The sequence below is a fragment of the Mugil cephalus genome, chromosome 14 (assembly GCF_022458985.1).
Source record: "Mugil cephalus isolate CIBA_MC_2020 chromosome 14, CIBA_Mcephalus_1.1, whole genome shotgun sequence".
NCBI classification, from domain to species: domain Eukaryota; kingdom Metazoa; phylum Chordata; class Actinopteri; order Mugiliformes; family Mugilidae; genus Mugil; species Mugil cephalus.
The window spans coordinates 24,863,421-24,885,429 of NC_061783.1; the positions used below are offsets into that span (position 1 = coordinate 24,863,421).

A 22,009-nucleotide genomic window follows, 5' to 3' on the forward strand; every position below is an offset into this window, starting at 1 on the left:
ATAAAATATTAAAACATAATAAATAGAAAGAAGGAGAATGCAGGGTAAAATTATGGAATAAAATATAGAAACACTCAAAATAAAGATGACAATAAGAGAGATAAACATAGAGGAATATAAAGCTGTGGAATAGAAGAAAAATAACTACAAGACTATGACATATCCTCTCCTTATATCTCCTTCACATCCTAACAGTCTACAGGTATCTCCTTCACATCCTAACAGTCTGCAGGTATCTCCTTCACATCCTAACAGTCTCTTGTCCAGGTTTCTTTGTGCCTTTTCTTGTCTGTGTGATGCTGCTCATTGTGCTGTCGGTTGGTTTTCTGCTGCCTCTCTGCAAAGCAGAACAAGAAATGTGCAGCATCTTCCCGTGGGGGCATGGAGGAGGAGGAGGAGGAGGAGGAGGAGGAGGAGGTAACTCTTTCTATTAGTTTGATTAATACAACACCAGCTGAATACCTGTTGAATGTATGTCGGATTATTTCCAGGTGTCCCTGAAGGATGGGTCCACCTGGACCAGATTTACTCCACGATCTCAGACCCAGATAATATCATCTGAACTTTCTTCTTCTTGAACCTGTTGCACTGAAGGATTTTGATAATTCCCTTGTGTCTGAACACGATTTAGAACAAAGAGTTAAACGCGACCCTTGTGACCAGCTGGTTCTTTTATAACCATTTGTCTTGTTTTGTAACTACTCAGGTTACACAGGGTAAAACTAGAGAATAATGGGATCTGTGTTTGAAATGTTACAATGTCTCCAAGTTCACTTTTATAACGTTATCACCAGACTAAATGCAGACACCCTCCTACTGAAGACCATCTACTGTTTGTTATGTTCAGACATTTAAAAACTAAAAAGGAAACTGGACGTGTCTCCCTGCTGACTGAAAGTCAAAGATGTTCACAGAAAATAAGACGCTCGTTAGATTTTTACTGTTTTAGTCAGAGATTTACTGAGATTTATCTTGATTTTTGGTAGAAATCAGTCTTTTCCGTCCTTTAACTGTTATTTAATTCCATTTAGGTTCTTAATTTTTCTACCTGTTCATACACACATTAAATTATAATAAAACCGAGACATGAAAAGAAGCAAATACAGCCTGTGTATTATTTCTATTTCCAGTTAAACTGTTGGTTCACATAAATTAAAGTAACACGATGACATTGAAAGACCTTTAAAGAAACTCTTCATCTGTCCAAATAAAGACGTGTTCTTCCTCCGTTGCTTTAACCAAATACACAGGAACGTTTTTATTTCAAGAAGGCGTTAAACTTCATCACACAAACAAACAGCTGGAATTAAAAGTCACACAGATGAGCTTCAAACAGCAAATAAAAGTCTCTTCAGTGTCTCAGGAATGAAGGTCATTTAGATTCAGAGAGAAACCAGAGGACGTCAGTCTGGTCGTAGACGTGTGCAGACGTGGAGGATCGTGTGGTTTCTCCCCCGTTAGAAGTTGGGCTTGTGCTTCTTGACTTCCACCATGAGGTGGTGCAGGTTGATGAGCTCCGAGCGGACGGCCAGGCTGCGGAAGGTGGGCTGGTTCAGGACCTTGTGGAAGCCGTGGTAGTACTGGATGAGCTGGGTCAGGGCGCCCTGCAGGGACAGGACGGGAGGACATGAGGTCAAGTCCTCCGACGTTAACGCTCTCCTCTCAGGACCGGGAGGAAGGGAACTCAACCGAAAACCTGCACTCAATATTCAACCTGTCTAACAACCACTCGACCACGGCATCTAACCTCTAAAATAAAACGAAGACAGTAGTGACCGACCGATTATCCGTCACAGATTTATCCAGTTCCATCGTAATGTTGAAATGTTGCGCTGATAGAAAAAAGTGTGACAACGACAGAAGCACCTGCTGGTGTAATGATTTACTTTGACCAGTGGAGCGCGCTGTGCTCACCCAGATCGACTCAGCTCACATTTCAGTGAGACCCCCCCACAAATTTAACTCTGATTCATTAATATGTGAAACCAGTACGAGGAGTAAAGGAGAAACAACTGGTTAGTAGATTCATAGAAAAGAAGAAGTTTTTGTAGGTGAAAATGAAGTAATGTAGTTCCAGAGTCCTGTCCGAGAAAACTTCTTCTATCTGAATCTAATAATCTCTGGTGCCTCCTTTACGTCTCTTCCAGGTTTCATACATGAAAGGATGACATCAGCTGCTATTTATTTACGTGATGGCTGAGTAGGCGGCCCCTCCACGCCTCCACGCCTCCACTCACCTGGATGATGCTGGTCCCGTTCTTGAAGTTGGTGAAGGACCTCATGACGTCCTGACTCATCGACTCCACCGACTGCTTCCACGTAGCAGAAAAGCCCCGAACCAGCTGAGTGATACGAGCTGCACACAAACAAACACATACGGATAAACGTGTGTGAATATAAAGAAGTGCAGACCGTGAAGAAGAGAGAGGATGACAAAGTAAACTGTGTGAAAGTGAATCAGTTTGTGGTTAAAAAGAGGAATTGAAAAGTTCTCTGAAAACAGAGATTCTACCAGAAAGAAGCAGAGAGACTTTCTAAACACTGAGGTGAGGATGTGGAGGAGGATGTGGATTTCCTGGAGCTCTAATAAATCTCATCAACTTTACAGAAGAAACTATGAAAAAGACTAATCAACAAATCAGTTCAGACTGCATCTCAACTCTTCTTCTTCACAGGCTTTAATCCAGAGCTGCTTCACCACGACATAAATACCAATCAATCAATACACTTCCATCACCTTCTTCATTCTTCAGTCGCTCCAGCTGCCCTTTCTCCATCAGAGCCTCGGCCTCCTTCACGAAGGCGATCATTCCTCCGAACGGAGGAGACAGAATCTCCTCGATGAACTCCTGGAGGAACAAGACGCAGCCAACGGGTTAAAGCTTTATTTCTGAAAGGACTAAAAACTCTAATAATAATCACTGGAATGTGATCTATACACAGATATTTAATAGAATAAATATAGTGAATATTCTATAATATATATATTTTAACAATTTTAGGGAAAATATTTCCAAAAATAATACTGACAAAGTGAAACAAAGATTATTACAATTAAATCAAAGTGTCAATAAATTAAAAAATAAACAATTTTAGAAAAAAACTGTTTCACTCCAAGAAAAACTGTCTGAATAAACACATGAATAAAATACTGTTTTTATTTATTTATTTATTTTTTTAATTATTCAGATGATCTTTACCTGAGTCCTGGCCAACAGCAGCTGCTGGAAACCTTCCACCTCTTTACTGTCGTCGGCCGCCCTCTCCTGCTCAGACCACAGAGAACCAACCACAGAGAACCAGTCAGACAGAACCAGTCAGAGAGAACCAGTCAGACAGAACCAGTCAGACAGAACCCGTCAGACAGAACCCGTCAGAGAGAACCAGTCAGACAGAACCAGTCAGACAGAATTAAGAGTTGACCACCCACCATGAGGACGCTGAGCATCATGTCGTAGTTGTTGATGAGGAAGATGAGCTGGTCTCTTCTGGAGGGAAACTCTGCCGCCATCTTCAGAACAAAGTTTTCAACCTCAACCTTAAAAGAAAATAAATAAAAATCCGAATCAGAATTACTTTATTGATCCCAGGAGAAAATTACTTTTTGTTACAGCAGCTCCAGCCCAAAGTTTAACAGTGTTACAAAGAGCAATCAGAATAAGTAGGAGACAATAGGGATAAGTAAGCAAATGTAAAAAATATAGGAAATATATAGATATATATATGTACAAGTATAAGTGAATGAAACCAGTGTTCCTAAGAGATGAGGTGAACATGAATTATTGCACATAAAATAAATAATCTGGGTTCTACTCCCTCAGAGTGAGGAGCTGTACAGGCATAATTCAGTTTGGAATAATGAACATGTGTCTCCTGACTAAAACTAGTTCCATGCATCATGTTCCACTCTGACCTCGTTAACAAACTAATAAATGATGAAGTGACTGAGAAAAGGAGGATGAGGTTGATTATTATGAGCAGCGTCTTTATTTCCATCCCAGCCTTCCTTCCTTCTCTAAAATAAAAGAACTAAACATCTTGTTCCGTGTTGGTTTTAGAGTAATTATTTAGTCCGCTACCTGCAGCTGTCCCAGCAGAGTGTTGGTTCTCTCGTTGGGGAACGTCTGGTTGATGCTGACGATGGCCGACGAGAACTCGGCGTATCGACGGGTGATCTGGAATCAAACCAAGAGCTGCTCAGCTTCTGTAATACACAGCCTGGCCAAAAAAAAACAGTCTCCTCCACCTGGATGTAACTGAGCTCATAGTCCAGAGCCTCCTGGTGGATCATTAGTTCATGGTGATTATCTTCAACAAGTTACTTAAGAGCACTAAGACTCTGGAGAGATGGAGGAAGGTCATGAGGTCTAAGGAGTCCAGACTGGACCTGGTCCAGAGTGATGGGGGGATCAGGGGAAGAAGAGAGGCAGGTGAAGTGATGCCCCCATCATGCCTAGTGCCTACTGTCCATTTGGCCGCACAGTGTAGTTTAACAATAATGTGAGTGTGTAGACGTACGTAGTGTGGCCTGGTGTCCAGAACTCCCAGCTTCTGAGGGTCTGTGTTTCTGATGCTGTGAATGTTCATCTCCAGGATCAGTTCAAACCTGGGCCACAGCAGCTCCAGCACGGCGTCCCAGTACCTGAACACACGAGGAGATCAGGAAACACTCACAAACATCTACATCTCTACACTCGGATGTTCACTTCAGGCTCCTCCATCTCTCCCTGACACACTGACTTGTCCAGGGCGGGGATGTTCCTCTTGGCCGTGATGGCTCTGAACCTCAGGATGATGTGGATGCACAGGAACACTGCGATGCTGTCGTAGCAGTCGGACACGTAGGTGGACATGCTCTTCTACAGGAAGAGACACAAACGAGAGGCTAGGACACGGTGGGGTCGACCACAACCAAGACCTGCTAACGAGCTCGTCTCTGTGTGGTTTTAAGTGGGAGGAGGCCTACCAGGATCATGCTGAGGGTTTTCCCCATGATGCTGTTGAAGAGGTCGAGGGCCGAGTTTCCGGCCACCATGAAGAAGTCGGTCAGGAAGAGGTACTCTCTGCAGCCGTTGTCCAGCAGCGCGTAGTGTTGGCTGCGGAACAGAGTCTCATAGGGATACTGCAGGAGAGACACAAGCACAACACAACCACCGACGGGGCTGCTTAAACATCTGGACAAACATCTGGACAAACATCTGGACAAATATATGGTTTAACATGTGGACAAACATATGGTTAAACATGCGGACACACATCTGGTTAAACATCTGGACAAACATCTGGACAAACATGCGGACAAACATGCGGACAAACATCTGGACAAACATGCGGACAAATATATGGTTTAACATGTGGACAAACATGTGGACAAACATATGGTTAAACATGCGGACACACATCTGGTTAAACATCTGGACAAACATCTGGACAAACATGCGGACAAATATATGGTTTAACATGTGGACAAACATCTGGTTAAACATCTGGAAAAACATCTGGACAAACATGCGGACAAACATGCGGACAAACATCTGGACAAACATGCGGACAAATATATGGTTTAACATGTGGACAAACATCTGGTTAAACATCTGGAAAAACATCTGGACAAACATGCGGACAAACATGCGGACAAACATGCGGACAAATATATGGTTTAACATGTGGACAAACATCTGGACAAACATGTGAACAAACATCTGGACAAACATGTGGACAAACTTCTGGACAAACATCTGGTTAAACATGTGGACAAACATCTGGATAAACCTGAAAGTTTCAAGAATTTGACAACTTCACCTCACTTTCTTTCACTTTGCATCCATTTTTCCTCCCTTTCTCCCACTCTTTGCTTCCTATTATTCCCTCATCCCTTCCTTCCAATGTTCCATCCTTTTTTCCTCTCTCTCCTTCCCTCCTTCTTTCCAGCTTTTCATCTTCCGTCTGCCGTATATTGTACATTGTCTACTTGATTCTCTTTCTTATTTCTTTCGTACACAGCTGCTGGAAATATAATTTCTGGGACGGAGACGTCCCAGAGGGATCAGTAAAGTCAAGTCTCTTCAGATCTAGAAACTGTCCGACTCCATCAGATGATAGAGTTTATTCTAGTCTTAAATGAAATGTTTTTTGTGTCGTCTCACCCTGCTGTCCCCCCTCTGAGCCGTGTGGGGGACCAGGATGGGCCCCTCCAGCTCAGCAGGACTCAGGATGGCCCCCCTCTGGCCCAGCGTGAAGATGGTGTTCCTGCTCTTCAGAGACGGTTTGGAGAAGAAACCTGAGGCCCAGAGTCAAGGAGGCGGAGCCTAAGGATGATGATGATGATGGTGGTGGTGACACCTGAGGAGCCACACCTGGTTTAAGGTTCGGCCCAGGAGGCGGAGCCTGAGAGGAGGAGGATGAGTTCTTCCTCCCTTTATCTTTCTACATAGCTCACTTTCTTTCCTCTTCCCTTCTACTCTCTGCTTCATTCCTTCCCTTCCTTCCACCCTCTCTCTCATTCCTTACCTCCTTCCATCTCTTTCTATGAGGACTCACATCCGTCTATTAAACCAGTCTTATGGTGTTGCCATGGTTTCCATGCCTGACTTTAAAGGATATCTTTCTTGGCCGTGTCCTCCACTCCCATCAGGTCGTCTTTATCTGCCACCTCCTCGTACTGCAGCAGGACAGAGGGTCATAGGGTCAGTTCTTCTGAAGTTTAAACCAACCAAGAAAAGCCAAGACTGACCCAGGTCCAGACTGACCCAGGTCCAGACTGACCCAGGCCCAGACTGACCTGAACCTTGAGCAGGCGGCCGCTGTACGACTTGAAGTAGCTGTAGTAGATCTTGCTCATGGTGTCCACGTACTCGTCTCTGATCTCCTTGGCGACCGTCCTCTCATTGGCCAGAAGGAACTGGTAGAAGAACCTGTCGGGACAGAAGGACAGAGGTCATTTAAACCAGTGCTGCAGGATTTCACTTAATCAGTCAGAAAATTAATCATTTATTTACTGCAAATTAGAGATGTTAGGTTCGAAGCAGACGCTCGACACAGTGCCGAGCTTTCAAAGCAGAAGTATTGCGACAAGAGGGTTCGATGCCTCGACTCATAGAGCGAAAAATCACGTGACTCCTCAAATGAAGCGAAATGAAGCTTCATTACGTCACACGTGTATCTGCGTACTAAATTCAGGGCGGGGCTAATCCCACAATGCATAGAAATAGACACAATTCCTGAAAATGTTGTAGATTTTTGAGAGGAGTTTTGCAGACATCATCGATTTACAAAGTCCATAGTTGAAAAAGCATTTCACTTCTGTCATTCTGTATTACCCAAAAGCATATATCTAAAACTTACAGTATTATATGAAGGCACAACCACACAAGCACATCATTACTTTATTGAAAGAATAGAAATGAAGCATTTTAAAATGCCCATACTGTAGATCCTTTATTGTCAAACACACGACCCTTTGCGCTGTTTCCTGTGAATGCTACATATACTTTTATCCAGCAGATGTCGCCACATTTAACTGTATCAAATGCTTCACACACTGAACCACTTCAACACATTTGCTTCAGACTGATTCAGTGTTTCACAAAGCTTCGGTTTCTCCGTCACGACTGCAAATAATTAGTCTCTTGCTTCGTCTATGCCAGCGTTGTCCACTAGAGGGCAGAAGGTGGATAATTAACCTGTTCCATCTACCTGCTGCCACTCAAACAACAGAGTAAGACAGCGGGATGATGGATAAACCCTGAAACAGAAAAAGGACTCGATCTGAACTGGGTCCTGGAGAAAGTTCTGACCCAGGTGAAGGTTCTAGTCTGACTTTTTGGTGGTGTGCTGTTTTTCTAACGTAAACTACGATATGGCTCCAGACAGATGAACCAGGAGTAGAGTAGAGGAGCACCTGTATTTCAGCAGCGTGTTCTGAGGGATCTGGTAGTTGGTCATGGGTTTCCTGAACGAGTAGATCTTCTGCAGAATGAACTCTCGGATCTTTGAAACGGCCTAAAATAAAGACAGTCCTTTATTCATCCAACAGGCTGGAAATATACAGTAATAAACACCAAATAAGAGCAAAAATAAAAGATTAAATACAATAAAAATCATAAAGATCTTTTAATTATTTGTTAACGAGCAGAGCATATTAAAATAAAACTTTGCTGCATCTTTCTGCACAGAAGAAGAAATAATAATTGATTAAATCGGTTAAAAAACAAAACAAATGTCTGATCTAAATAGTGAACTAAGTTGTTCATCTCTTCATTAGAGAAATAATAATAAACCACTTAACGCCACAGTTTGCAGATGTTTTTTTTTTTTCCTACACATTTAAATAAATAAACATCATTTTAAAGCCTTTTTAACAACGTCTTAGGATCAAACTTTATTCTTTTTTGCTGCTAAAATCAGAGCGGTCACCTTGAGTTTGAGGCGGTCGACGATGTCCTGGATGTCGGAGCAGGCCAGCGTCTCTCTGAAGCTCAGCTCTTTGGCGAAGTTGATCTTAGAGTTGAGTTCATGCAGCTGCTCCAGAAACTCCTGCTCCGTCACGGGACTGTCCAGGATGGTCCTGGGAGACGACACGGCGCCTTAGTGAAGCTAGTTTATCAGTTCATATCTCACATCAGCAGATTACGTTAAATCCAACATTTAGCTTAGTTTTAATCAGCTGCACAGAAGAGAAGTCTGTCAGCAGACATCCTCGTACCTGCGTGAGTTTAAATATCTCTACACTTTACTACCTCTGTAGTATTTATTTTAGCGTGTACTAGCTTACTCAGCATGTTTGACTTTTAGTTATTTGAACATAATTAAAAAGAAGAAAAAATAAAAGAATCAATGAAACAATAACATATACATATAGAACAATATAATATACGTTTAATGTATGATATGATGTCTACATGTACTACACAATCTACACACATATACCTGCACTCACATACCTTAAATGTATGCGTATCTACGTATACACATGACATAATATAATAGTGTAATAATATACTGAACCCCTGCATGAAAATAAATAAAAAGCTATTTAATCAACAGCCGATAACAGCGTAAGACATTTTTTGAACGTCCTCTCAAACTGTCATGTTTCATGTTGTTTACTTTGTTTCTACGTCTGTAAATGTTAAATGGATTAAATGTTAAATGGGTTAAATGTTAAATGGGTTGAATGTTAAATGCAGAGGGGGTAAGGCTTCCTCCTGCTCCTTTTCAAACACGTTGAGTAAAAACAAAATGTTCACATGTTGTTTTCTTGTTTTGTTTTTTGTGTATTACATGTTTAAAATAAAGCTTCCACTCATTCTGTGTCGTCAGTAGACGTGAACAGAGCCGACTCATCGTCCGACAGGGCCGAGAGAGGAGGAAGCCGCCGGCAGACTCACGAGATCATGGCTCCGGGCACCACCAGCTCGTCCACCAGCTGGCTGAGGTGGCTGCGCACGGCCTGCCGGTTCTTCAGGCGCACGTTCATGCTGACCGACTGCTGCTGCAGCGTCTGGATCTCACTGCTGATGGAGGACAGGTCGCTCTGGAACCCGCTCAGCATGCCCTCCATACGCTGGGGGAGACGCCGCGGACACGATTAAAGCCCCGTCTACAACTGAGCTGGACTTTACTCATTGTTGCAGAAAGGTTTGAGGAAACAGAGAAACATCTGTCCTACATCCTTAAATACTTCTTTAAACATTAAAGTGGTGGATTTGTACAAGAACTGCCCCCAGATAATAAAGACAGTTATTTTGTTGGGTAAAACATTTTTGCTAAAAGCCCAGACCAGATTCTTTAAAAACATGATGTGACTGCATTTAAATGGGAGAGAGTTTCCTCTGCAGCAGAGCGGGATCATACAGAACTAGACATGATCGTACATGTTTGTCTTGTTGTTTTGATGGGACGCTGTTTCTGAAAGGTTTAAATTTTGAGGGGATCTTTAATATTTTCTTATTTGTGTTTTTTCTTTTTTTGTGTGTGCATCTTTGTTTGATGTTGTGCTGCTGTAGGTGACGTGCTTATATCTGTATGTGTAAGAAAAGAAAGACATAAGACAAGTGTCCTGCATTGAGGACGTCATCAGACTGAGGATCAGACGTTTCTCTGCATCATTCAGAGTTTAATCTGATATAAAACTGGAGGAAAATCCAGATTTATTAACCACCTTTAGCCTTAACTTTGAGAAGAATGTTTAAATCTCTGAATAAAAAGACACTGTGGTCTCCACCTTTTCTGCTTTGACTTTTAATTGAGCTTTTGTTTTTTTGAAGAACATTATCCTGGTGCCATACAAACAATTAAATGATGAATAATTCTAATTATCTAGTTTTCTGAGCGTCTGCAAAGATCTGAATGTGAGTCATCACATCAGGATGAAAGAATTCTTTTTGTTTTATAATCATTATTTCTTTCTTTTGTGTGAACCAATGGTTACATATTTTTTTACATGTTTGAAATGTGGAAATAAAAATAGTTCATTGATTCTGAGCTGAACTTTTATTCCAGCCTCGTATCTGACCCTACGTCTGATCTGTGAGAGCTGGAGAATTTAAATCCGTGTTTTCAAGTGTTTTGAGGATGGACTGCAGCCGCTTTAATGCCGACGTCTCGGCCTCGTCTCTCTCATAAAACGGGTCTTTATGAACGCTGCAGTGCATTGTGGGATGCGTTACCTCCAGTATGGAGTCACAGGCGGTGATCTGGTTGTGTAGGAGAGCGATGTTCTGACTCTCCTTAATGTCTGGAAGATCAGGGGTCAGGAAAACTGAACTGAACATCTTTAGTGCCTTTAGTCAGATTAATGTCAATCACAAATAATCATCAGCATCTTTCCAGCCGCTGGAGACACGGTGAAGGATACAGTCTTTGATGGAGGCCTGCTCGATCCTCTGCAGCTCCGCCTCCACCTGTTTGGAGTACTGACGGAGGTCGACTCCCTGGAAACACAAGGAGGAGAATGAGACTACGAGGAAACAAAGAAGAAGAAAAGCAACAACTACAACAACAACTGATGCTGCTGCTGCTACAAGAGAGAATCAGTAAAAATAATGAACTCTCACCGTTTTCAGCGCCTCCTTCACGAGATCATCTTCCAGATTGGCCTGAATATGAACTGCAGGAGGAAACAAAGGAGACATTTAATGACGTCTATAACTATAAAATAACATTATTTATATCTGTATATAACTATTGCACTAAAGGTTTCTGCAGCACATTTGAACATCACTGCAAGTCTACATCTCCAACATCTGCCCACGATGTTTGTTCGTCTTTTTTATTTTTTTACTTATATGCATCAGCTTCACTTTAGAGGAGCAGCTTTGATACAGTAATAAAAGTCGTTTTTTTAGCGTCTGCATATTCAAGAGGACCTAGTTTTGCAGCTCACAAATATTAAATGTTGGCTCATTTTAATGCAGAACCTTTCTGTCGTACAGTGGGACCGGGAGAAACAGTAAGTCACGCGCCTGTTGTGTATATTTTCATTAACACACTGAAAGGTGAGTGAAAACTGTTTCCTTACTGTCCACTTCATCCAAGATAAACTCATCGGTGGTGAGGTCCAGTTCTCCCAGGTTCAGGTTAGCGATGTCTCCATCAGTCTTCTACAAATCAAACGTCAAACATTCACTGACTGCAACGCCAAAATATTAGGAACATGCTTCAGATCACTAGTTCAGGTTAAAGCTGTATCAGTTGGTAGTTTTATCAACAAATAAACCTTTTAGTAGCAGACTTGTGGTTTTTTAGTCGCTCCACAGTAAAATGGCAACTGTAACCTGGAGTCCTGGTTCTTGAATTTGAGATTCTGATGCATTTATTTGAAGAGTTCTAACCTTAAGGCGTCAGTTTAATTAACGACCACCTTGAGTCAGACAGAACAAAAAAGTCCACGTCCAACAAACTGATTTTTTCTGCATAAATCTGTTAAACCACTTCAGCACTTTACAAAAGTTCAATCATTTTGAGGATTTTAACCCTTTAATTGCCAGTTCCATCACATTTACTGTTGTTTTTAGGAAAAACAAAAACACAAATGAGTTATTTTCCATAAAACTAGTGTTTTATAGTCTGGGGCATGTTTCTTTTTTGCAAATCAGTCTTGGATGTGACCAACATTATCTTAAATATTGACTTGTTTGCATCATTAGTTTTTTTTTGTAGCATCAGATTTAAACTTTACAACTAAAAATGTCCCATTGACTTCCATTATAAGCACATTTATTTAATCTCTCAGCCATGACACAATAATAACAATCACTCATTCTGTGATACTAGGGTTCATTTAGGAGAAAAAAATATTTTTAGTGTTCAACACTATAATCATTTCCCAGTTCCAGGGCCTATGTATAAAATGTTTGTTGATTCATTAGTTTTTGTGCTTGTGTTATTGAGCTTTGTCAATATTTAAAGGTGTGTGTGTGTCTCTGTGTGTCCACTAATGACTCAAGAGGACAGTGCATTTAAATCTGATGCTGCACAATATTTTAGGTAATCTTCGTCATAGCCAAGACTAATTTGAGGGAAAAACAGCCCCAGTCCTCCACGATTAGTTTTAAGGAAAATAATTCATTTCATTTGGGCTGTTTTTCATAAAACACACACTAGTTTTATCAATAACTCAAGAGGGTAGTATATGAAACGGATGCTTCAACAAACACATCTTGTTTTAACCCTCCTGTTATTTTCAGTCCTGCAATTTATTATAAAGTCATCCAAAATTTATCACAATCATAAAAGATTCCCCATATTCATGTATTCATTTGCTGACGACCTAAATTGCACTTTAAATGAGGGGAACAGGAACGTAACAGTCCGGGGCCAGAGGGGCTTACACTGCAGATGAAGACTTGACCTACAAGGCAAAATATGCTCGTATTTAAGACTTTTTAAGGCCTTAAACTAGAATTATGGAATTTTATACGCGGCAGAAACCCTGGGAAACAGGATGTGGGAACAACACCAACATGTACGCGTCTTTTAGACTTAGAGAGACTGTAATGATCCACAAGTTAAAAGAGAATTAATTAAATGTCACACCTCGTCTTGTAAATACGCCATGGCGATTTCTGTCCGCTTCCCAGCTGTGTTTACATCGGCACCAGCTCCTACAGCCGCAGACGCTCCCTCCGCCATTGCGGCGAATTTAACGCTAACGTCAGAAAAAGTCCCACAAATCAAACGTTCCTGCCCCGACAAGATAATACTTAAATGAACAGAAAAACGGGTTAAAACAATATAAATCGTGCGAGAAATGCAAATAAAAACGAACTTTTATTTATCTTGCACGACTACGTTGTCATATCAGTGTATTTTTATTAGTAGTATTTCCTTTTAATTTTTGGACTGAATTTCAAGTCGAATAGTTTGAAAGTGGTGGACCAACTTCCGCTCACAGTTTCGCTCAAACTCTCGCGAGACCGCTGGGACTTCCTCTTCGCACGGAACCTACTTCCAAGATGGTGAGTCCGTTTTTACGAACCCGAAATACTTTTAAAATCTGCAATCATCCTGCGTTATTGTCCCCTTATTATCACATTCAAACTTTAAATAAATATTATAAAACATATGTGAGCGGGCTGATGTTGAATTGCTGGTGTATGTGAGGTAGATTTTGATATTAATGTAACTTGCTGTCAATGCTGAGCTGTTCACACTGATTGTAGTCACTTAGCGAGGCTAGTTGAGTTTAATTTATACTCTTCTCATCATTAAAACTGTATTTTTAGAGTTTCATGTGTAAATCAGAACCACAACTGGACTGCAGGGTTAAAGTCATTTGTAAAATTAGGTTAATGTCTGTGAAAGCTAATAGCTTTAGCCTCTCCCAATGCTGGGGGTTTAGCATGTTGGGGTCTCCGGGCTACGGAGGCTGGATGTAGCCGCTGCTCCGGTGTAGATCCCCCGTACGTGGATCAGTTAGGGTTAACCCTAAGTCCCACTGACATGCAGTTAAGTTTTGCCCGTTACCTTGGTCGTTTTGGCGGATTTGGTGCAGCTAATGCCTACTTAGCCTGGCCTAGCTCTGCTAACTGGAGCCAAAACTGTTAGTGGAAGATGCCAGACTTTAAACTCATGTGGGTTTGGATCAGAAAGTTTATTCAACTCTACTCTGCAGCCAGTTGCTTGTCTTCATATCTGAGTCTACACACTTGGTTTTCTAAACTGTTACTGTTGTGAACTAGTGATTCTAGGATGAAGCAGCTTCGTCTTCTCTACCTGCCTGTAGTCTTGTCCTCTTAAGTTTCCTCCTTATTTATTTTGTGCTTTATTGTTCTTATATGATGTGGTTTCAGTCTCTGGTCATCCCCGAGAAGTTCCAGCACATTCTTCGTGTTCTGAACACGAACATCGATGGTAGGAGGAAGATCGCCTTCGCCATCACTGCCATCAAGGTCGGTTCATCTCTGAAGACGCTAAAGATGCTAAAGATGCCCCTCCTCTCTCTTATTTGAACAGGGTTTCTGTGGAGTCATAAACACCTTAAATACGAGCATATTTTGTGTTGTAGGTCTTCAAATGACCTTAGTCAAGTCTTGAATCCTAGTATTTGCAGTCTGAGCTCATTAGGGGAGCCCACCCCAGGGATGTCCTACATTTTGTTATTTTAAAGTAATTCTCTCTCTGATTTTCCTTGTTTTTGATACTTTGTGTCGGTCTTGAATCGAACCCATAACAGTCTGAAAGAGTCTTGAATTTCACTGGTTGAAAGCAGCAGCCGCCCGGTCTAAAGCTCTGCGTGATGTGTCCTCTCAGGGTGTCGGCAGACGTTACGCCCATGTCGTCCTGAGGAAGGCCGACATCGACCTCAACAAGAGGGCTGGAGAGCTGACGGAGGAGGAGGTGAGGAGGAGAACCGGCTGATCACTTTTAAGATGTGTTTTCCTTGTTTGGAGTAAATTCCATTTTTGAAGCAGGAAACGTTGCCCCGTGTTTAGCTGCTAACGCATCGGACCGTTTAGTTTTCTGTGAATGAACTGGGGCTTGTTGGTGTGCAGGTCGAGCGGGTGGTGACCATCATGCAGAACCCTCGTCAGTACAAAATCCCAGACTGGTTCCTCAACAGGCAGAAGGACGTTAAGGACGGCAAATACAGCCAGGTAGGCCACGATCGGCAGCTTCTAACTCTGTCTGACGCGACCATGAAGCTGAACGCTCTGGATAACGTCCGTCTGGTTTCAGGTCCTCGCCAACGGTCTGGACAACAAGCTGAGAGAAGATCTGGAGAGACTGAAGAAGATCAGGGCTCATCGTGGTCTCAGGCACTTCTGGGGGTAAGAACTGATCCAAGTTTCTGCTCAGTTAATTAGTGACGATCTGAGGCGTCTGCTTCATCTTTGATGGTAAAAGCAGGAGAGTCTGTCCTGGAAATAAAAGCTTGAATCAAGTTAGCTTGAGTTCCTTCCACAGCGTTGGACTGTGTCTGCGCTGAGCCACCGTCGTATAGAAACTAGTTTCAATCCTCCATCTCTTGAAAACAATGATTTGAGACACAAATCATCCAAACTTGAAGCTTTTGGTTGTGGACGTTTCTCTTTAATAGATGTTTTTCCCTCAGAAATTAAACTTTAGATTTAATTTTCTGCCCCTGTGATGAAGCTGTGAACTGTTTGTACTTTACTGAAGTGAAGCGTTAGTTCTGGATGGGACAGTGAGAAGGTTTTTATTTTTATTTTTTGGTCTTAATTTCTTCTTCTCTTCTTCTCTCTGCAGTCTGCGTGTGCGTGGTCAGCACACCAAGACCACCGGCCGCCGTGGTCGCACCGTCGGTGTGTCCAAGAAGAAGTAAACTGCCCCGCTTCCCTTTGTTTCAATAAAACACCACAGATAAAAATAAAACTCCCTGTCCTGCTTCTGTTTATATCAAGGATCTAGTTTCCTGTTGGTTTAGATGGAAACGTTCGTTGGTGTCTGCTTATCTATTGTCATAATTAACACTCTGTTTGGAACAAATCTGCCACTCTGTGTTCAACAGTTTATTGTAGGATTGCAGAAGAAAGGAAATATTGCATTAATATACAAACGTTCCATAAAAACTGAGGTACAGTGGGAGGAAGTATGGCTGCAGGAAATATAAAGTGCTTCAGAACAGAAGTGGAGCGAAGAGTCGAGACGTAACCGAGGTTTATGGCTTCAAGAGGAAACGAACTGATCCCGTTCAGTTTAAATGTCACTGCACACGATCATTACCAGACAAAACTGAACTGATCGCCTCCACTTTTACTAATATTGCTCCTGAATGTGTCTCGGACGTCTGGTCCTTCATCAGTTCTGGCTGCGTCCAAAGATAAAGTAAAAAAAAAAAAGATTTAAAACGTAAATGAAGCGTGGCGTCAATTTAGGTTTAAGAGCTGAAAAGCAGCAGAGCTTCAGTCATGTCGAGATAAATTAAACACGGACTCGTAGATTCAGTCGGACTTTAAGATCTGATCAGAAACCAGCGAGTTCTGACTGTCCTCAAATCAACATGTGAATTATAAGAATTATAAATACGATCAGAAGTAAAACGCTGGTTTGTTGAGGACCTGAAATCCTGAAGGAAACAAATTTAAAACGGATCAAAATATAAAAAAAAAAACAACTTGAAGCTAAATGTTGAGCCGTTGGAAACATCTTTTAAATAATTGTCGACTTTTCAATTTTGCAAAGTTCTTTTTTGGTCATTTGTGCAAAAAACTAATTAAATGCATTTACAAAAAAGATAAGTATAGAAAGACAAAGTCCGATTGGAGGTGGTGACGCTGAAGCTGCAGCAGAAACTGAAAGAAACGAGGGATTCCACTTCTCTGTCTCCACGTCCAGCGGCCGCAGCAGAAAGACCCCAGAGTCCAGTTTAATGCCAGGAAATGAGGAGAAAGAGGGAAAAATGTTGACGTGGAGCCGCCTCCTGCTGCTCCTCACGCCTCCGTCTGTGGGGCTGGAGACTTCTGCTGGGGCTGGGGGGGCGGCTGGTCCTTGGTGGGGGCGTAGTAAAGCTCCAGAGGCTTCCGGACCTTCCAGAACTTCTCGTTGACCAGCTCCAGAGTCAGAGAACCGTTGAGTGTCTGAGGGGAAACGGCGTTGAAACGTCACAGAAGAGTTTTTAAAATAATCGGACACGTCACACATTTAATACCTTTTAGTCATTTCATGATTCTCATTTCACTCCTAGAAATGAACAAAACCTAAATATCTCAATCATAAACTGGGAATGGAAACACCTGCAGTACATAACTACAAACCTCTGAAACATCTAAAGTTAAAACATTACTAATCGTGTGACCAGTTCATCTGACGTCCATCTTCTTCAAAGTGACGAGACTTGACAGAGTTACAGCTCGTTCACTAAACACCTTCCAGTGGAAACAAAGAGCAACTGGACTTTATCCAAATTTCAAAAACATCACTTTTATTTTGGTAAAAACTTTAATGGAGACGCAGCAAGTGACTTAAAAAATAGAATATTGTGAAAAAGTTCAACATGGAACGACTGCAGAGGGTTCATGAGCCTTTAAAATTAGTAGGACACTAATCTGATTACTCCTTTGAAAAGCAACTTAGTTACTTTACTAATTACTTGATTTTAAAAGTAACTACATTAGATTAGAAGTTACTTTACTAGTTACATTCAGACAAACATGTTTTTATACGGATGCAGCATCTCCCCTACAACGTACTCCTCTTACTCCAAAGGCTTTGAGACTTCTCGGTCTCATCGTTGTCGTTTACGTTTGTGTTGCTGTGTGTGTGTGTGTGTGTGTGTGTGTGTTATTACACGAGAGTTGTAACTAGGATAAGTAACTTTAATCTGATTACTGGTTTGGTTTAGTAACGCGTTAGATTACTGTTACTGGAGAAAAGTAGTCAGATTACAGTAACGAGTTACTAAGTAACGTTATCATCACATGACCCCTGCATCATCTCCAGGGAAAAACGTTTCCACTGAACTTAAAGATAAACTTTGATATGGATGAAAAACCTCATGAGAGCAGAGATGTTTCAGCTTCAGATGTTTGAGAGGTTTTTAAACATATTTCTAGCGGGGAAGGAAACAGCTACTGACGCCCTCCATACTGAACTGTTTTACAAGAGTTTATGTTTGTCTTAGATGTACGTCTGGTGTTTAATATCTGTTGGCTAGAATCAAAGCTGCCAAAACTCCCAGAAGAAGAAAGAGGAGAAAGAAAGAGGAGAAAGAAAGAGGAGAAAGAAAGAGGAGAACCCGGCTGTAGCCAGGCAGTGTGGATGTTAGCAGGAGATGATCTAAACAGAACCAGTGGAGTCACTCAGGTCAAACAAACAGACAAACACTGAACGCTGCAACGTCTGAAAGAAGAGAAAAGTTTTCTTCCACATTCGCTCAGACTGGACTGAATCCAGTGGACGCGGGAGGAGGACAGGGACAGACGTGAGGACGTTTGGGAGCAGGTGGAGGGTGAATAACTCACAGAGAACTGTCCTCCTCTCGTCATGATGTAGATGGTGTACTGTTTCTCGCTGATGTTGCTCAGAGTCGTCCCCTCGTCTTCTCCTCTTCCTCCCCCTCCTCCCCCGCTCTGTCCTCGCGTCTCCGTCCGTCCGTCTGTCCTCCAGGGCGATGCGCAGCGCCAGGTATTTGGACAGATGGTCCACGGTGGCGTTGGCCGTCGTCTTCACGTATCTAGAACAGAAAGATGACAGATTTCCTTTCCTTGATCTCCTCTGATTGGCTCAATGAAAACCACATGCTTTAAGTTACCACATACGGTTCCTGGTCCAGGGAGGGTTAAAGTGTCCTTGTTAAGTGTCTGGTAGCGGCGGCCTCACCTGGTCTGGTTGTAGTCGTGGGCGTGGACCAGCTGTGGGTGGGGCCTGAACACCAGCTCTATCTCCGAGGCGGGCCCGTCCCTGTGGCGCCTCAGAGGAGGCGGCGTGGGGCTCCCGCTGTCCACCTCGGCCCCCGAGCCGCCACCGCCGCCGTCATCGGAGGCGCGGGGGCGTTTCCGGCTCGGCCCGGCCTCCGGCGGCGTCTGAGCGCTGGGGTGGGGCGTGTGCGAGGGGGCGGAGTCGTGGGACAGGTGCGAGCGAGAGTCGCCGTTGTCCTCGCCGCCGCTGAAGGTGGTGTTGTCGCTCTCCTGCGTGGGTTTCTTCACCCGCTGGTTCCTGCAGGAGGAGTCCAGCAAAGATTAATCTGTGACGACGCCAGAAGGTCGATAACCCGCCCCCCCCTTGGTCCTCCCCCACCTCTCGGACCTGTAGCGGGCCTGCTGCCGGAGCCCCTCCTCGATGCTGGAGCTCAGCGCCTCCTTGTTGTGCAGCCGGTTGAGGCGTTCGAGGACTCGCCGCTGGTGCGCCTCGTACTCGTCGCGGCTCGGGTAGATCTTAGAGATCAGAGCGTCAAAGTTGGAATCCCTGCGCAGAGAACGTCTGGAGACCAGCTTCTTCCTGCAGGTCGGACACTCCTTGTTCCTGAGGAGAGAGAGGAGTCGGCTTTAAAATAAAAGCACAGAACCAGGTGATGAACAGCTGCATTTAAAGTAGGAGAAGTCACAGAGGAGGAAGATTTTTCCTTTTTATTAAAAGATCAGATCAGATCAGATCAGATCGTCTCTGAATGGACAAGATTCAGGACATTTATTTGTCATATGTGCATAAACACATAGAAACAGGATTTTGTGTTGAACCAAACCAGGAGACCATGATACTGGCCTGATAATTATGGGCCTGATATCAGGAATTTATGGCATCATTCCGATAAGTCCGATATCATGACTTATCGGCCCGATAACATATAATCTATGTTAAATTTTAATCAGGCGCTTCCTCTCCTACATGACACCTGCACGGCCTGCAGTGGATGCTGCGTTCAAGTGGCTTCAGTATAATCGGAAAAACAACCTTCTGCCTGAAAAAATGCATCACTCTCATGTCGGGAAAACAACTCGTCAACTCTGTCATAACTTTGGTCATAGCCGAGTGATATCAGCGTCTTATCCACAGTATTTTACTCATTTCCCCGGATGTTACACATTAATCATAGAAACATGAACATAAAAAGGTCGGGAAACGACTCACAAACTGGGAAAGGGGGATTTACGCCACCACATGAATGCATCACAACGTTGGCTGAGGGCAATAAATGTTTAAAGAAAAAAACACGTGGAGGGAGAAATAGAACGAGCATAGAAATGTTTGATTCTAACTTGTGTCAGTGCATTATTTATTTTTGTGGATGCACTTTTTCACTTTATTTACTTTTAAACCTGATGCAAAGTATTGGGTCTAGAGGCTCTTAATGGTTGATGTTCATTTGAAATATCACATAGTTTAGTTTGACCCTGATCTTTAGCAAATGTTTCCTCGCTAATAGTTTTTCATCTGAAACGAAAAAAATAAATTATTATCTTTATTTTAAGAGTCAAAACTGTTTGTTCATTAGTCTTTTATTATCTTCAGGTATGTTATCGGTATCGGTATTGGTATCGGCCTTTGGAAGCAGAAAGTTATCTTTTATCTGTATCGGTTTAAAAATAAAAGTTATCGTGCATCCTGAGCTCCTACACAATAAAAAATAAAGATAATGGCATTGAGCAAATAGTTGTGTATCATGTAAACAAATTATGGAATGAATCATTTGTTTTAATTATTCTGAGTATATCTGCTGTTATGTCTCCAAATGATTTCTAGAAGCTTATAGCTGTGCACGTCTTTTATCATGTAACTAAATTAGGTCAAATACAAAAATAAATTAATAATAAATACAACTAGTCAATTTTCCCAAAACATTTTTGGATGAGTTCAAAGTGTCTGAGGTCGTATGTTTGTCTTCGAGCTGGACGCGTCTCTGATGAGTCTCTCTCTGCTCTTTTTCAGTTCTAAATCCCGTCAGTTGACAAAAAAGCGACGGATCTGAGGTCTGAACTCACCCGGATCGCAGCGCCGTGACGATGCAGTCTGAGCAGAAGCGGTGAAGACACTCTTTGGTCGTCATGGTGTTCTTCAGCATGTCCAGACAGATGGGACACATCAGCTCGCTGTGCAGAGAGCGAGGAGACACCGCCACCTCCGTTCCGTCCATGATGGCCTCCTGGACGCACAGACAGTTCAACATGTTTAACACAGGTGGATGTTAATGTGAGGTCTAGATTCATCCTTTCATTCCCCTCATGCTGACGGTCTCTTAAATAACGTTCTCCTGGATCCAGATCAGATCTCCAACGCCGACCTGTGGGAACTCACTCAGAAGATATCAATCAATCATAACACAGGCGCTGACATGGAACCCACAGGGAAAGAGGAAGGGAGGCAGATTGAGAACGACCTGGAGAATAATCACAGAACAGGAGACGAGGACAGAAATGCAACGTTTGGAGCAGAGTGAATGGAGCTTCGTCCTCTGGGAATCTGAAGGCCCGAGTAGAGTAAGTGAGTGGATTCAGATCAGCTTTTACCTGGGGGCTCCTGTGCAGCTCGTACAGACTCAGCTCCCAGGTCTTATTGGCAGTCTGGATTGTTTAGAGGAGTCGCCATGACGACCGCCTCCCTCAATCCTCCCTGGACCAAGACAAAGAGACACTCAGAGAGGTCAAGTCTCTGACCTCCTGCAGGATTTAAAGTCAAAACTAAACCAGAAACTCCAGGACGCAAGTCATTAAAGTTATTTATTACGGTTGAACACAAGCAGACACACAGATGATGATGCATCCAATCATTTAACTCAACTGGGCTCAAAACATTCAGACTGACACTGTTTGTTCACAAGGTTTGATGCTGACTTACTTATATGTACACACCTGTACAGCAATAGTTAGATTTTTATAGTGCTTATTTTATTGTATTTTGCACTACTACTACATTTCGGTTTGTTCTCACATAATAAATTATTCCTGATGCTTGAACTTCCTGCAAAGACAAAACTAGAAGGAAGTTTCCTAAAGTTTTGCTCTCGTGGAGTTTTTCGGAAGTAAACATGTTAATGATCAGATGATGGATCATACAATGAAAGACGGCGAAGGTTAAAAAACAGGAGATAAAAGTCGGAACTCACCTGACG

General features: G+C 42.6%; 3 protein-coding genes across 3 annotated transcripts; 1 reads left to right on the plus strand and 2 right to left on the minus strand.

Moving 5' to 3' along the window:
* Positions 1–1,229: 1,229 nt before the first annotated feature.
* Positions 1,230–13,275, minus strand: vps52 (VPS52 subunit of GARP complex). Its single transcript, XM_047604716.1, has 20 exons — positions 13,039–13,275; positions 11,522–11,603; positions 11,058–11,110; positions 10,859–10,934; positions 10,671–10,738; positions 9,390–9,565; positions 8,416–8,566; positions 7,901–8,001; positions 6,782–6,914; positions 6,604–6,661; positions 6,147–6,280; positions 4,967–5,122; positions 4,741–4,859; positions 4,519–4,642; positions 4,080–4,175; positions 3,431–3,538; positions 3,201–3,266; positions 2,738–2,849; positions 2,238–2,356; positions 1,230–1,604 (listed from the first exon to the last, which is right to left on the minus strand). Exons 1-20 carry the CDS (start codon positions 13,132–13,134, stop codon positions 1,458–1,460), a joined length of 2,175 nt encoding a protein of 724 aa, XP_047460672.1. The 5' UTR covers positions 13,135–13,275; the 3' UTR covers positions 1,230–1,457.
* A 75-nt stretch (positions 13,276–13,350) lies between these two features.
* Positions 13,351–15,837, plus strand: rps18 (ribosomal protein S18). Its single transcript, XM_047604754.1, has 6 exons — positions 13,351–13,460; positions 14,295–14,393; positions 14,755–14,841; positions 14,997–15,098; positions 15,181–15,272; positions 15,712–15,837. Exons 1-6 carry the CDS (start codon positions 13,458–13,460, stop codon positions 15,785–15,787), a joined length of 459 nt encoding a protein of 152 aa, XP_047460710.1. The 5' UTR covers positions 13,351–13,457; the 3' UTR covers positions 15,788–15,837.
* Positions 15,838–16,744: 907 nt separating this feature from the next.
* On the minus strand, positions 16,745–21,501 carry LOC125019759 (E3 ubiquitin-protein ligase RING2-A-like). The gene is given in 8 exon segments (XM_047604729.1): positions 16,745–17,042; positions 18,426–18,546; positions 18,548–18,637; positions 18,784–19,119; positions 19,201–19,425; positions 20,883–21,043; positions 21,408–21,467; positions 21,469–21,501. Coding segments are annotated over 8 exon segments (1,158 nt in total). The 5' UTR covers positions 21,487–21,501; the 3' UTR covers positions 16,745–16,895.
* Between the last annotated feature and the right edge of the window lie 508 nt (positions 21,502–22,009).